Source organism: Netta rufina (assembly GCF_964035555.1).
Source record: "Netta rufina genome assembly, chromosome: 4".
NCBI classification, from domain to species: Eukaryota; Metazoa; Chordata; class Aves; order Anseriformes; family Anatidae; genus Netta; species Netta rufina.
The window spans coordinates 46,445,303-46,461,386 of NC_140127.1; the positions used below are offsets into that span (position 1 = coordinate 46,445,303).

At 57.6% G+C, this 16,084-nt stretch overlaps 1 protein-coding gene across 1 annotated transcript; it reads right to left on the reverse strand.

Moving 5' to 3' along the window:
* Window positions 1-394: 394 nt before the first annotated feature.
* On the reverse strand, window positions 395-2,586 carry PRDM8 (PR/SET domain 8; the record flags this gene model as incomplete). Its single annotated transcript, XM_084285860.1, has 3 exons — window positions 395-1,812; window positions 1,995-2,226; window positions 2,368-2,586. The coding sequence occupies 3 exons, from the start codon at window positions 2,584-2,586 to the stop codon at window positions 395-397; spliced, it is 1,869 nt and encodes a 622-aa protein (XP_084141986.1).
* Between the last annotated feature and the right edge of the window lie 13,498 nt (window positions 2,587-16,084).

A 16,084-nucleotide genomic window follows, 5' to 3' on the forward strand; every position in this document is an offset into this window, starting at 1 on the left:
CATTTCACGGGCACGAAGTTACACGCGGGGGCGGGCGGCGGGGGCGAAGGGGGCGGCGGGCGGGCGGCGGAGCCCGGTGCAAGCGGAGCCCGGTGTGAACGGACCCGGTGCAAGCGGGGTCCGGTGCAAGAGGACTCGGTGCAAACGGAGCCCGGTGCAAGCGGAGCCCGGCGCAGACGGCGCCCGCCCCGCCGCCCCCCGTAGCTTCATATCTAAAATAAAAATTTACCCTGACATAGAATTATTCTTACACCTAAACCATAAGTGCTCAATAATTTAAGTAGAAACGTATGACAAATGCATCAATATGTTGCAATATATGACATTTTAAACAATGTACTCGTAAGCCGCCGCCTCCGCCGCCCCCCGCCGTGCCCCCCGCCGTGCCCCCCGGCTAGTTGTGCGAGGTCATGTGGCGGGAGAGGTGGTGCCGCTCTCGGAAGGACTCGTTGCAGATCGGGCACTTGAGCTTCTCCTCGCGGCGCCGCTTGACCAGGGGCTCCAGCGCGTACTCCTTCTTGTGGTGGGAGCGCATGTGGTACACCAGGTCCGAGGTCATGCGGAAGGAGGCGTTGCACTTGGCGCACCAGTTCTGCGCCGGCAGGCACAGCGACGTGAACGACGGCGGCAGCAGCGTCAGCGCCGACGGCAGCTGCAGCTGCAGGGGCCCCGCCGCCGCCGCCGCCACCGCCGCCGCCGCCGAGCTCTTGGGCCAGAAGGCGGTGGCGTAGAGGAAGGGGCTCTGCTTGGGCAGCCCCCCGCCGCCCCCCGGGCCGCCCCCCGGGCCGCCCCCGGGGCCGCCGCCGCCGCCCGCCGCCCCCTCGCCGCCGCCGCCGGGCAGCTTGACGGCCAGCGCCTCGGCGGCGTACAGGCGGCCGGGGGCGGCAGAGGAGCCGTCGGGGCACGGCTCGCCCAGGCCGCCCAGCTTCTGGCCCAGCACCAGCGGCGGCCCGTGGGGGAAGGAGCGGGCGGGCTGCGAGAAGGCGCTCTTGCGCTCCTCCGCCCCGCCGGGGCCGCCGCCGGGGCCGCCGCCGAGCTGCGGCACGGTGCTGAAGGCGCTGCCCCGCGCCGGGCTGCCCCCCTCCAGCCGGGCGCCCAGGGGGCCCCCGGAGCCGCGGGGGCACAGCCCCGGCTCCCCCCCGCCGGGCCCGGGTCCCCCCGTGCCCGTCCCCGGGGGAGAAGCGCGCTCCTGGCCCTCCTCGGCCGCGCCGTCGGGCTCGGGGCCGCGGGCCGCCTTCTTCACCTCGACGAAGGCGCTGCGCTTGGCCTCGCCCGTCTCGGGGCTGGGGGGCGCGAAGAGGCGGCCCCCCTCCTCCAGGCCGCAGTAGGAGCCGGCTGCCCGGTACTGCTGCTGCTGCTGCGGGGTGCACACCAGCTCCTCCTTGGGCGCCGACGGCAGCCCCGGCCGCTCCGTGGGGAAGCGGCCCCGCTCCTCTTCCTCGGGGTAGCGCCGCTTCGCCTTGCCCCCGGCCGCCTCGGGGGCGCCGTCGGGGGGCGCCGGCCTCCCCGGGGAGCCTCCGGAGCCGGGGGCGCCGCGGGAGTTTTCCAGCTCCCTCGCCAGGTTGTGGAAGTCCGTGGAGGGCTTGGTGGCGGCGGTGCCGTCGGGGAAGGGGTGGTGGAGCGGCCCGGCCGGCTTGCAGAACTTGGCGGCCTCCGGCTCCTTGCCCGCGGCCTCTTTGCCTCCGTGGGGCTCGGCGGGGCCGGTGCCGGCGCCGTGCAGCCTCTTGGGGCAGCGGAACCGCAGGTGGGCGGCGAAGGGCAGCTCGAACTGGAAGCGCTGGCTGCACTCGGGGCACGCGTAGGGCGGCGAGCCTGAGCGGGGACACGGGGGGACGGGGAAGGGACACGGGGGGCTGTCAGCGCGGCCGCCCCTTTGGGGCCGCGGGGAACGAGGAGGGGAGCCTCTCCTCCCGGCCCCGCTGTCCCCTCGTCTCCCGCCGTCGGGAAAAGGGGCAGAGAGGGGAAACTCGGGGGTCTCGGGGGGGGACACCCACCGTTGGAGCGGGCGGGGGCCCGGGCGGGGCCGAGCAGCAGCAGCTCGGTGAGCTCCTTGCCGTACCACACCAGCAGCTCCTCGTCCTTGGCGATGCGGCGCAGGGAGCGGTAGAAGAGCTGCCCGCTCTTGATGTAGGCCTCCAGGTTCTGCTCCTCCCGCTCCCGGGCCGACTGCACCAGCCGCAGCCACATCAGCCCCTCGGCCGAGCCGTTGGCCGCTGACGTGTCCACCTGCAAGGCGCCGCCGTAGGGAGCCAGCCCGCCTCGACGGCGCGCACCGGGCCGGGCCGGGCCGGGCCAGCCCCCGCCGGGCACCGGAGCCCCCGGGGGGAGCGGGCTGGGGGCTGCCCCCGAGCCGGGAGCGGAGCTTACCCGAAAGATGTAGGGCACGGTGCGCTTGTCGGTGGATTTGAGGGCGATGAAGGCGATGCTGTCGTAGAGCGACGTGTGGCTCAGGACGCAGGGGCCGAAAATGGCATTTTCCGGGATGTCGCAGGTGGTGTAAACGCTGGTGAAAATGTCAGTCAAGCACTGCTGCACCGTCTTGGCGTCCCCGTCCCACAGCCCCCTCTGCACGCCGGCGTCCTCCATCCCTGCGGGCGGAGAGAGGGGCGAGGCGGGCGCGTTAGCGGCGGCGCCGGGGGGGATAAAAACAAAAGGGTGGGGGGAAAACAAAACCAAACCGACCCCCCCCAAAAAAAAAACCCACAAAACACAAAACACCACCAGGACAACAACAAAAGGACAAAAAGGAGGTAGTTGTGTTTGCCTTTCGGGGTTTCGATAGGAAAAGCAGCAGCGCTGGAAAAGGAGAAAATAACGGAGCTCAGAGGAGGCTGCGCCGTGATTTATGGTTCCGGGGGGAACCGGGGGAGAGAAAACCCCGAGAAAACCCTGAGAAATCCTCCCGCGGACCCCAGCCCCGGCACGGAGCGGGGCCAGGGGGTTTCGGGGGTCGTCATTGCCGGCGCTGGCATACCCGCTGCCCTCCCGGGCCGCTCTGCGAGGGGGACGCGTGGCTGCTCATTACCATAATCCGGCACTTTCCCTCCGAGACTTTAATTAAAAGCAGCAAGCAGAGGTAATTATTTTTACCTCGCCGCGGTTATTTATGGAGGAGGGGGAGCCCCGGCTCCCGAGATGCGAGGGGACGGAGCCGGGCGGAGGAGCCGGGGGAAGGAGCCGGGCACCGGCAAATGGGAACCGGGCACCGAGCACCGGCGCTCCCCGCAGGGCTGCGGGTGCCCTTTCCCTTCGCAACCCGATTAGTTTTCATGCCGCCTTCCCCCCGCCCCATCTGCCATCCAATTTGGTCCTTTCGAGGCTGCTCGGGAGCAAGCTGCCCGCTCTTCCCCACCGCCCGCTCCTCTCCGCCGCCTTCCCTCTCCGGTTTTCGGGGTCCAGCCCCGGCACCCCCCGACCTTTTCGCCCCCCCGGTTGCCAGCCCCCAGCCGGGAAAGGGGGCCGGGGGGGGCCCTTCTCGCCGCCTCCCCGTTGCGGCGCAGCCCGGGGAAGGGGGGGGCGTTATTCCCCGCAACGAAACGAGCGGCGGGCAGCGACCCCCGCCAAACTTTCCTGCAGCCCCCCCCGGCCACCCCCCGGCTGCTTCCCCCCGGCCCCCTCCCGACCCCCCCCCGGCCGCTGCCTTTGTCCGGGCCGGGGCCGCTCCCGCAGGGTCTGGGGGTGCGGGCAGGGCCGTCCGTGCCCCCCCCCCCGGCATCGCTCCCCCCGGCCGGGGGGTACTCACCAGGGAGCGGGGGGGACCCTCCTCGCCCCGGCGAGCGGCACAAAGGCCTCCGCTGCCTCCGGCCTCCTCTGCCTCCGCTGCCGGCGGCCTCAGCGCCGCTCCATGGCCCGGGGAAGGGGAGGGAAGGGTTGGAGGCAGGGCTGGAGCCGGGTGGCGAGCCGAGCAGCCGGCCCCGGTGCAGTGAGCGAGCGGCGGGCAGCCCCACACTTTTTGTTTGCCGCACATAAGCTGCCCAATGACGCGTGACAGCCCACGTCCCCTCCCTTTAACCCCTTCGGGGGCCGCCCGCTCGCTGCCGGCCCGCCCGGCCCTCACCTGGCCCCGCCGAGCGGAGGAAAAGGGGGGGCGATGGGGAGACCCCCCCGCATCCTTTTCCCAGCGGATCGGGGCTGGGGGCTCCTTCCCCGACGGCTCTCCTCCCCCCCCCGACGGCTCTGCCCCCCGGAGCCGCGGTCCCATAGGGGCAGCGCCCCCCGACGGGGCGGCCCCGGGGGTCTCCGGCAGCCCCCGGCCCTCCCCCGGCCCCCCCCGGCCCCCCGGTACCCCCTCTCCGCCCAGCCGGGGGGCTCGGGGAGCCTCGGCCGCTTCCCCCCCTCCCCGCCTGGCGTTTCGGGCTTCAGAAACCACCCAGCGACCGCGAGCGGACGAAACAAAACCCCAAACGCCCCCAAATTAAAATAGAAAATAAAAAGCCCGGGCTGAACAAAAGAAGGCACAAAGCCGTTCCCAGCGGCGAACGGAGCGCTGCTTGCAATCAGAGAGTGGGCTGATGTTTGGCTTTCAAATTCACTTATCCTCGACATAATTACGATTTTCCTTGCATTAGGATTAAAGGCTGCCTATAATATGCTTTCAACGTTTATCTTATTAATTCAACAAAACCCAGCGTCTCCCAAAACGGAGACGGACAAAACATTAAAAACACGGGAGTCTGTAAAATTCCTGTAAAATTTGGATTTAATTCCTGCTTCAGAGCCGGATTTTTTTTTTCCTTTTTCCCGTTTTTTTTTTTTTTTTTTTTTCCTCTCTCTCTTATTTTTTCTTTTAAATGCTGCAGCCCTCGCTTTGTGACATAAATTGTCCAATTGTCTCTCATTAGCAGGGGGAAAGAAAACGGACCCGTTATTTCCATCGGCGACAATTTTAAGGGCCACCACGGCACACGAAGCACTGGGCAGCCGCTGCGACACGGCGTCGGATACCGAAAATCCCCGAGACTAACGAGGACGGCCGGGGCACTTTGGGGCACTGAGGCAGCCTCGGATGCTGCCAGAAATTGGGTGCCGGGCACGGGTGCCGCTGAGCCTCGCAGAACGATGCCTTTACACGCACACCCCGCTGCCTGTGGGGTCGCCTCCCGTTTAGCCACGCTGGGGGAGCGCAGCCGGAGCCCCGCTCGCTGGAGGAGCCCAGAGCCTTTGTCTGGAGCACGGGGAGAAGCCCAAGGGCGACACGAGCAGCGCCGAAACGCAGGGATGTGGGGGCACCCGCTGCGTCTGGCTCACCCAGGGGACTCCCCAGGATTTATGAAGGGGGGGGGACAGCATAAAGGATGCTCGGAGCTGCACTGTCCCAGGCTGCGTGGCCAGGAAGCAGCCCCCTGGGGTGCCCACATGTATGGGACTGAACCAAAGCTCTCCGGGTGCCTGGAGAAACGCGTGCAGAGCGGCTGCCTTCCCCCAGGCAGCCACCGCAGCTAGGCCTCTGGCAGCACAGGCCCTTCCCCAGGGCTCCCAGGAGGGCCCCACCACCCTTGCCCCCCAGCATCTCCCGCCACCCTCCAGCCCCATCTCCCAGTTTTGGGTGCCCCCTGCGCCAATCCCCAGCCTCCTGCAGGACGCAGCTCTGTGCTCGGCTGGGGGATGCCACCGGCTCCCCGGCTGAACTTCCCCTGAACTTCTTCCTGAGCCAACACAGGACCTGCTTCCATGTATTAATGGATATTCAGCAGCGTGCTTCGGATTATTATTTTCTTTTCCCCTAGCTGGCTATGAATTCCTTCTGACTTTGTACCTCACCATTTTGCCTCTCGGCACGGTGTTTCCCCTCCTCACCCTACTTGGCAGCAGTGCCAGGGCTCGTGTAAACCCCACAAAGCTTTCACCCATTTTTACCTTCTCAGGGCAGGGGAGAGGAAAATGGGGGGACTGAGACCAGCTCCCCATCTCCAGGGGATGTGGGGTCTGGGCGTTAGGGTGTCTCTGTGGCTGTTCAAGGGGATTGTGTGACATTCATGGTGCTGAGCCCCTCCAGGGGGTGGCTGCCCCCTGGTCAGGCCTGAGCAAGAGCCCCCCAAAGTTTGGTGGGTGCAGGGAGAGCACCAGAAAGCAGGACAGACAGAGGGCAGGGCGGACGGAAAGAAGGATGCGGAGGATTTCGGCTCCATCCCTGCCACGGCGGCTCAACACAGGGTGTGTGAAGGAGCCTGCAACTTAGAAAGATTTATTTTCTCTCGTCATAAATCTCATCCCGTTGTTCCTCTGACCAACCAAGCATGATAAAGTCCTTTTCCATAAAGTATTCAGTATTAAAGCCACAAAGCTCACCCAATCAGTAGCCATCTGCTTCTCCCATAACTGCTGCTCCAGAAGCAGGGAAAAGCAGCCAGAAGAGAAAGGGCACCACTGTTAGGGCTCCGGGACAAATGAGGAGGCGCTGAATAGCGGCCGAAACCTTTAGTTTGCCTTGTATATCTGTATCTATAGAGACAGAGGAAGAAAGGAAGCATTATATTGATACAACAATTGTAAAACAAAAAAAGGAAGAGGCATCTAAAGGGCAATACAGCCGGCAGCGGCGGGCCCCACGTGAAGGGGATGCGAACAGATTTACAGAAACCTTTAATCGCGCGCCGATCAGGGGACGGAGGAGGCCGGGGAAAAGCCGCGAAGGGGCGGCAGAACACCCTGCCTTCCTCCTCATCCTCCTCCTCCTCCTCCTCCTCCCGGGCGGCAGGAGGGCAGGCTGCTTGGGAGTGCGGGGATCGGGCCCCGCTCGGGCCCCCCCGGCCGCAGCATCCCCGCGCAGGGTGAAGGCTCCCTTCCTTCCGATGGAGGGCAGGAGAGGAAAGACGAAGGCGAGGATGCTGCCGGCGGCCCCGCCGCCGTCCCGGGCAGCAAACGGCTGCAGGCTGAGCCCGAGGGGGGGGACACGGCCCCCCATGGGATGGGGAGAGGAGGAAAATCCTCGGCAGCACCACGCGTGGGCTGGGAACCCGGCCGGGGGCAGGCGGGAGGGCTGAGAGGTGCCCACGAGGATGCTCATTATTATTATTGTTGGTATTATTTTTCATGCTTTTAGGGTTTTTATCGGGAGGTAAAGCCCACAGCTGGGAGGCGGCTGTAGCCCCCATTCCCTAGGCAGCCCTGCTGGAGCTCGCCTTTCTCCCCAGACTCTTCCTCGCCTCCTTTTCCCTGTGCTCAACCTGGCGGGCACTGCTTCTGCCACCGTGGTGGCAGAGCTGGCAGCAAGTGGACTCCCTCCTCCCTCTTCCCCCCCTCATTAATTCCATAAAATTGCAGCCACTTAATGATGTTTGAACTGGGGACAGTGCTCCCTTCCCAGTGGGACCATGCAGCACCTTCCTGTCTGAGCTCAATGAGAGCACCCATCACCCCAGACGCATTTCTCTTCTCTCAGTCCCTTTTCTCCCCCTTCCCACTGTGTTAAACCAGCAGGGAAGTAAGAGCTTTTCAGCCACAATTTTTTGTGCCCTCACATCTCCTCCCTCGCAGGCCTGAGGTGCTCACCGTGCCTCACCCGTGCCTCCTAACACACAACACCCAGGCCCTGGAGCTGTAGGATTGGGAGGGAAAAAGCATCTTTTACAGCCCCTTCTCACAACAAAACCCCATTTATCTCAGTGCAAGGCTGTATTTGTTGGCCCGTTGTGCTTGCAGCCGTGTTCCCCTTCATTTCCAAGGTGTTCCTCTCATCACCCATCAAAGCCGTGCTCCCGGTTGCTATTTTCGGGCAGTGAGGTGGGAGAGGAGAGCGCTCCCGCTGCTCCTGCACGTGCGGCTTCCGCTCCCTGAGGGCTTCAAGCACAAAATGAAGCACCAGCCTCGGTCCTTTTTGGAACAGAGAGCATCTCTTCGAGCTGCCCCTCCATCCAAAACCACTTCATCTGCAGGGCTCTGTCTCTGAACTCTTTGCTTTAAGCACGAGCAAATCTCCTGCTGCAGACGTACAAAGCCGTGTCGCGCTGCCTGATACATTTCTTGGCACGTGCACATCCTAATTCCCAATACTATCATTTCTTTCCTTTTTTTTTTTTTTTTTTAAAGTTTGCTTTTCTTCGGTCGCAATGTATTATGTTTTACTGTATGTACTACTACATGCTGCTTGCACAATGTTTTGCATGATCTAATATTCTTTGTTCAAAACTGCAAAAAAATCTAAATAAAGACTATAGTGTGTCGCATCAGTATAGGCATCAGCTCGCGTTTTCTACGGCATATGGTACTTCAGAAGCCATATGTACCACTGTTTAGTGATTCTGGCAAAGAGGCGCAGAATGGTGAAATCCAACTGCCAGGATTTCTGAAAACAAATATGTAAATGCTCCAGTGCTTTTGTTATTCATAACATACCTCTAACACAGCACATACAATATGCTGTTCATTCTGTAACTAGTATACTACTAAGCTATATTTGCTTCAGTCCTCGTTTTTAAAGATTTCTTTGCTCTGTACAATTCCTCTATCCTTTCCATCCGTTAAATGAGCACTTCGAAAAGGGATTTTTTCCTATTTTATAAGATGCGCTTTTGGGGTGGGGGGCATCATATATCCATGCAAGAATCTACATGGGAACAAAGAAGCGTGTTAGTGCAGCGTCCCCTCCTTACAGCCCGTGAAACAGAGGCAAGGGAAGGGCTTGGGAACGGGCTCTGGGAAACAATAGCTGCCAGGGAAGGAAGGATTTGGGTTGAAGCATCCCTGGCAGTGCTGCCCCATCGTTCCCCTCCCAGCCACAGAAAAGCCCCTGCCCCAAGGACTTGCTCTCCCCATCCCCAAAATGGAATTTGGGGCTTGCCTTCTCCATGCAGCCCGGAGCAGAAGCAGGGACCTGTTTGTCCTCTGGTCTGTGCCAGCCAGCAGGGGGTACACGGGCTGTAAACCAAAACTTCTTGTGACAACTTGAGCAATACCTGGATTAGGAAAGGAGAAAAGTCCAGTGCTAAGTAGCAAAAAGCTCCTAGGAATCCAACAAGATTTCACAGTGCACTGGGAGCTGCCAACTTTAACTCTTATCCAGGGGTACAGGTTTGCTCTGCCTGTTTTATTGAGCGGGCCACACAAATAAAAACAGGCACCTACCACATGTGCCAGGTGAGCAGCCCGGTCTGACGGACCCACAGACATCTCAAGGGTGGTTTAGAGCTCTCCTCTGCCATCTCCATGCCAGCACCACAAGAGCTGGACTGTTTTTAAGGGATCAACATCTCCATCCATGGAATAACCCCCTTAGACTTGCTTCCTCTCGTAAACCCCCATCCCCATCATGTTGGCTCAGAGGTGGGACACATCCACACAGTGCTGGGTCTCCAAAAACAGCCCTAACAGGGGGGTTGTGCTCAGGCCCTCACCTTCCCACAACACTCACCAGTGGCAGCATTGCCCCAGCCTCACTTCAGGATCACATTCATGCCCTGCTGGGATCAGTCATGGGATGCTCAGGCGCCCACATCCTGGCTCCTGGTGGTGCCGTCCCCCTCCGCCTCACCTGGAAGCTCCTGTGGGAGCGCAGACGGGCTCCGCAGCGGCACGTTTTGGATCCAGCATCCCTGTGAGAAACTTCTGCCGTAATATTTGAGTCCTCAGATGTTCAGCCATTTGCACATACTGCGCGAGCGCCTTATTTGCATAGAATTTGTATTTGTTGGTATTCACATTTGTAGGAGAACGCATACATTAGATTAATGTCATCACAGTTTATGGAGATCATCTGTGCCACAGTAGCAGCTCGAGGCTCTGGCTGTGCTCAGGGGCCCGCAGTGGCTCCCAGGCGCTCCCACCTCCCAAAAAGGTGCGTCAGGGCCACAAGGGGCTGCAGTAAGCCACTGAGCTGAGCCCCAGCCTGCTCCACAAGGACCATCCCCTGCATGCTTTTAGCCTCATTTCACAGCAGAGCCTGGCACATCACTAGGAGGAACTCACCCCAGTGAATCAGTGTCTGTATGGGGCCACGTGGACCCATCCTCTTTGCTTCTTCAGTACCCTTTTCTACAAAGCTCCCCTCTGGGGACGCTCAGGGCTCACACCAGGTGCCTCCCTTCCTTCCTCCCACAGGGCTGTTATCGCACGCTCCTTGGCTCACCGTGGCACCTGGGTGCCCGCGCCTGCTCGACAGCTGGAAGCTGTCAGGAGCGATGCTGCTGGCACGGAGCGTTGCTGGGCTCAGTCAGATATTGTTTGTGTGGCAGATGGAAAGCCTCGCAAGAACAGCGCTGCAGCAACCGAGAGCTCATTTTCTGCGAGGAGATTTTTGTTATCCGGCCATGCTTTCATCAGGTGACTCCACATCCCAATGAGAAAGGCTTTGTTAAGACACTCCCCTTACCAAAATCATACAGTTAGGCTTTAAAGCCGAGTCACTCCTGGTGCCAGCATCACTTGGGCTTCCCCAGGAAGCCATCCAGGCCCCCAGCATGCAGAGACACTCCCCAAAAAAACACCGAGGAGGAGGATGGCACACTTCCTGATGTGCAAGGATGTGGTGACACCGGATGTCAGCCTGTGCAAAACCACATCACTTCAGGGACTGAGACACTCACATGGCTCAGCTAGTGAGAGGGATGGGTTCCCGAAGGAAAGATGATGGCTTTACGCAGTTTCCTTTGTCACAACTACCACGCACAGCCCTGTGGTGCAACTGCCTTCTTTACACTACCTTGGAGAGGTTCTCGTGGCTCTTCACTGCCATTTTGTTCTCGCCTCCCTCCAAGTGGATGGCACACCTCGGGATGCTCCCCCAAAACACAGCTGTGACCTGCTGCCTATGGGGGAAGGTGGAGGAGCTGCCCCAACCCATGCCCAAGTTAAGTGTGAAAGGAAGGAGCTCAGGCTCAGCCGTCACAAAAGCAGGGCTATCCCACCGCCCCACAAATCCCCATCCTCACTGCATGCAACCCACACTGAATATGTGGTTAAAACTCCTTTAGTACAGCATCGTATCCAAGTTTAATGCTGGCTTTATTAGACACGCATTCATTGAAGTTTTACTCCTTACAAGCAAGGAGTCATATCTTGAAAAGGACTTCAGATGTTTGAGCACTTACATCCTATTTTTCAAGGGATTTATGCACCTAGAAACCTGGAGAACAACTTCCACATCATATGTGAACTACATCATATGTGAACTCAGGCATTTCTGGAAGTGTCCTCAAAACTTCATCAACCTTGTGGCAAGCAGCTCCTTATTTTCCATTGTGCTGGTTCTTACTCTCGACCAACATCTGCCACTATGATTATGATCTCTAATGAGCTTCTAAATCACATCACAGCATTCTGCATTGATGAACTACATTCAGTAACTGTTTCCTTCTGCAAGATGTGAAACACTTCCTACAAGATGCTGAGTGCTCTCAATTCCCACAACACAAAAGGTGAGAAACTGTTTCTTAGCATGTCTTATTCAAGGAAACCTGGGGACTTGAAGAGATGCATAAGGAGATTTCAGCCTGCCTGCTTTACACGCAGGAAATTCTCAAGAATTGCACTGCAGGTGGATAAAACAAACATGGAAAAATGCCCCAGAGAAAATGCACAAGTAGCTGCAGATATTGCCTTAGCTACTGACCCCTTTCAGGTAAGTGAATCTGGGCAGACAACCAAGTGAGCCACAGATATTCAGGGCCCATCTCCCACAGCTGCCACCTTCACCTTTTCACCTTTGGGCTGGACATCAGGAAGAGGTTCTTCACCGAGAGGGTGGTCGCATACTGGAACAGGCTCCCCAGTGAAGTAGTCACTGCACCAAACCTGTCTGAATTTAAGAAGCGATTGGACTTTTTTTTGACAGGATGTGATGTATGCAATTTTTCACAGGGTAGGGACTAAGGTGATGACTCCTCATGGAGGACTCAGCTTGGTCTTTCCCCTCCGTTCATCAAGATCCCTGCAGTTCCTGAAAGGAAGCGTCAGGAAGGTTGGGTTTATAGCCATGACTTCATAGGGATATTCTTTATTTCCTGCAGATAAGGACACGTACAGCTGGTGTCTGCTGCTGAGCAGTTGCCACATCACTCTGAGTACCTGTGCTGCCCTCCTAGCCTGCCTTCTGCATCACATCTGCCATGTGACGCAGGATCCATTGGGATGAAGTGTGCTGTGCAAGGTAGAGGTGGGAGTTCTCCATCACCATGCTGCTCATGGCATGGCTGGGCTGCCGAACATTACTGTGCTGGCAGCAGGCATCCCACTAAATGCATGCACCTGCTTTGCTCCAGTCCAAGCATGAGCCAGGCTCTGCTGTCTGCAGAAAGATTTCAACCCATCCCAAAGCTGACACCCACTTTTGGTCAGGTACAACACACCTCAGTCTTCTCCATTGCCCAGGAAGATCAACTCATCATGGGTGCTGAGCATCTAGGACACATCCTCAGCAAGATGAAGCCACCCTACACTCTTCAGCCCATGGGGATGCATGATGCGCCTCTCCTAGGCAAACCCTGTGGAGCTGATGGTCTGTTCAATTAGCTTCAGCCTTATGAAGTTGTGTCATACTAAGAAAAAAAAACAATATTGATAATGAAAACAGGTGTACAAAAGCTGCAGGGTCTTCCTGACACAGGTAAAAATCACTGTGGTCAGCGTAAAAAGGGGACAACTGAGACAGCAGAACAGACCACCCATCCCATGTGAACCCAGCTCAACTCTAACACCCTCCTGCTCCCACCCCAAATGTGAGACCCCCATTTCTTCAGGTCTGTGCACACCCAGCACCTACCCACCACCATGACACATTGCTGGGGTTGCAGCCATCTCCAAGGGTTCTCACCAAGTCAGGAGCAGGAAAGCCTAAATAAGCAAACAGAAAAACAAGGAGGAAAAAAAAAGGCAATGCTCCCAAGCAGCAAGGGCAGGGCACACACACCACGGCATGCCAGCGCTGCGAGGCATCTCTGCTTACACCTGGGTGCACAGCCCAGGTGAGTGCCCTGTGACTCAGCACCACCCCAGGAAATGAGTTACAAGCGAGTTAGAGTCCATCGTGTTTGCACAGCCTCAGCACGCACTAAAGCGCCGCCCAGTCTCAGGGTGATTCATGAAAAACGTTCTTTGCTACGTGAGTCTTGTAGTAAAGAAGGAAAGCTGCTCCCATTCAATCAAGTCCACTTCGTACAAGTCCCAACCACCTCCCTCCCATCTGAAGACCAGCGGGGTATCACCAGCACCCACTTCTCCTCCTGACAGCCAGGGAGCTGCCACAGGAGCAGCCAGCATCGCTCCCACGGCAAAAGCCCCTGACCCAGCTGAAAAAGGCTCTCACAAGCCCGCTTCCTTCCCAGCCAGCTGCCGACGGTGGATGCAAAGGAAAGACTGACCACAGTAGAAACCCCAGCCTCTTTCGTAACCTTCGGTTTTCCTCAGGCACATCCTTTACAGGGCTTGACTGCAGCTTCACACGAGCTAACGGACTCCTGGTTTCACTGAAAGAACTTCATTAACCTGAAAACAGTCCAGGCAGCACCATGTGCAGGTTCACGATTACATGCTTCGGCTATGCTTTTAAATGCCCCAAACTCCTCTAATCATTCAGGTAGGGGAAGGTTTTACACCACTGCTAGTCAAGCCTCCTGCTCCAAACCCGGTAAATACCCAATTCAGACCCAAACTCTGGACTTGGACCACTCAAACCTCAAATGCATCCAAGGATGCAGATGGCACAGCCACTGTCCTGTCCCCACAGCAACCAGCCACCTCCACAGCTTCGTGCCATGGCTCTTCAAGGGAAGGAGCCCAGGCTGGAGCCACCACCCCTCCTCTCCTGTTCCATGGGATGCCAGCTCTTACCTACAAGCAGTGCTCCATAAAACCTCCACAAAAGGTCCAGTATCTCCCTGTTTGCTCCTCCTGGTGCTACACAGCCCAACCTCCTCCTCCTGCAGCTTTCTCTCCTCTGTCTTGACCACCACAGGGTCACATTCACTCCACACGAGGTATTCTTTGGGGCAGCGCAAGTCCCTCCAGCAGCAGCTTCTCCCCCTGCCACAGGGACAGCCACTGCCGCCACCAGCTGAGCTGCAGGAGCATGGCTCTCCCCCCCTACCTGCAGCACACCCCCATGATGACACCCAGGTGCTCACATTTGGGCCCTTATAATGACAGGCCTGCAACCAGGGAACAGCCAGCAGCTGTTACGGGCTGCAGGTGTCCCCAGCAGCAAGCGAGAGAAGGGACCTCCATGAGAGGACAACAGGCTCTGGATGAAAGGACAAACGAGCAAATCCTACAAGGGGCTGCAGGGGGCAGGAAGGGGAGAAATCATGAGAAAAAAAAAGAAAAAGTAATGCCAAAAAAATGCAAGATGCTTTCTTAAAACTGCACATGAGAAAAAAAAATAAAGTCAGAAAGTCCCTTCCAACCCTTTCAAAGCCCCTGCTTACACAAGGTGTTTGGGCACGGCGTGTCACACCACCGACCTGCAGGGCATCGCTTGCAAGTGCAGCGTGCTCCTGCTTTGGGTCCAGCACCAGCTCACCTGCACTGGGCCATGTTTTTGAGGAGACACACAGGACTCTGGCAACACACAGTGCTCGCACAGGGCTGAATTTCCCAAATGTGGGTGGCGGGAGAAGGCTTTCTGCATGCGGGCTGCTTGGTGGTGCCTGCCGCTGGCGCTCAGCTCAGGGCTCTCCGTGACTGCGGCTCGACAGTGATTGCATGCCGGAAGAGCGTTGCACAGATGACTTCACGAAACAAAATTAGGAGTCATACATAAGAGAGGACATTGCCACAGCTCTGGCGTAATTAGGAGCCATCATCATCAAGCACAGGAAATTGGCACATCTGCTTTTTCAGGCTGTTGGTCCGACGGTGGCTCGCGCGCGGTGTCAGGGGGAGCTCTGCTGCAGCCTGCGAGCCCTGCAAAGCTGTCTTTGCACAAATATTTGCACGGCCCCCTCCCTAAAACAGCAGTATAAGCAGTTCTTCCATCATTTATCCTTCCAGTTGTTATGTTCCCTTTCTCTCCCTAGGCCCTAGAAGGGAACATTGACTTGACAGTGTCATGTTCTCTTTCTCCTCTCCAGCCCCGAAGAGGTCAGGCTAGATAAACACCAGTCACTTTTTAATCAGGATAACCCCGAACAGAACAAAAGTTACATTCTTGTCTGGATGTTCCGCAGAAGGGGCTTGCTCCTTCCCCTTAGCATCAAGTGACGAAACCATAGCAAATTTGGTGGCTGCAGAATCAAGACACTTCACTTTTTCTTTTCTTTTCTCTCCCTTTGGGTACCTACCTGGGGATCTGTAGGATCCCATCCTTTGATGGGATACGCCCAGCTCCCCTCAGGGAGAACTGCTGCCTGCTTCATTCCCCGTCTCCTCCGGCTGTGCCGTTGTTTCCCGAGAAGACCAAACAGGGTCACTGCAACCCTAGAGTTGTGCTGAAATCCCATCCAAAGTGATCCTTTGGTGCTGCTCCAAGCCAGCGGCTGCTTCCGGCACTGAGTTTGATGTTTTCCATCACGTGTTTTTTTTTTTTTGCTGTACCAGGCCAGGGCTGACTTATTTTGACTCTGTGATGGTTTGCACCAGGACAACACACCTTTCTGTCTTTCTTCTCAGTCCCTCTGCTTGCCTGAGTGTAGTGGGAACAAAGAGCACTGGAGAAGGTGCCGTGTGTCCCAGTGCAGTGACAGCCAGCAGAGCATTATGCTGAAAACCAGGAGAGCTTCTCTGCCTTTGCTGAGACCAGGAACGAGCACCGATTATCATCCCTGGCTCACCTGGGCAGCTAGAGGCCCCATGTGCAGATACTAGTTGCAGAGCTCTGTTCTCACATGCATAGCATCTCTTATCCACTGGATTGGTAACGTTCAGATTTCCTAGTTTTCAGAGTTTAAAGTTGTTGTTTTTCCTGTGTTTTTCAGTGTACTTTTGGTAGGTATCACAAATGGTTTCATTATGTCAGAAAGGAATGATTATTCAGGAATTCTGAGCTTGCATAATTCCCAGATTTGTCTAGACAGATATTTTCCATCTGGATGATACATGCAACACCGCACTAACATGAGTTCCTGTGTTACTTAATGCTGGCCTTTTTATTTATTCATTTATACACTAGCGTGCAGAACGCACACAGACCATTGGGCTACATCTGTACAGGGGAAAA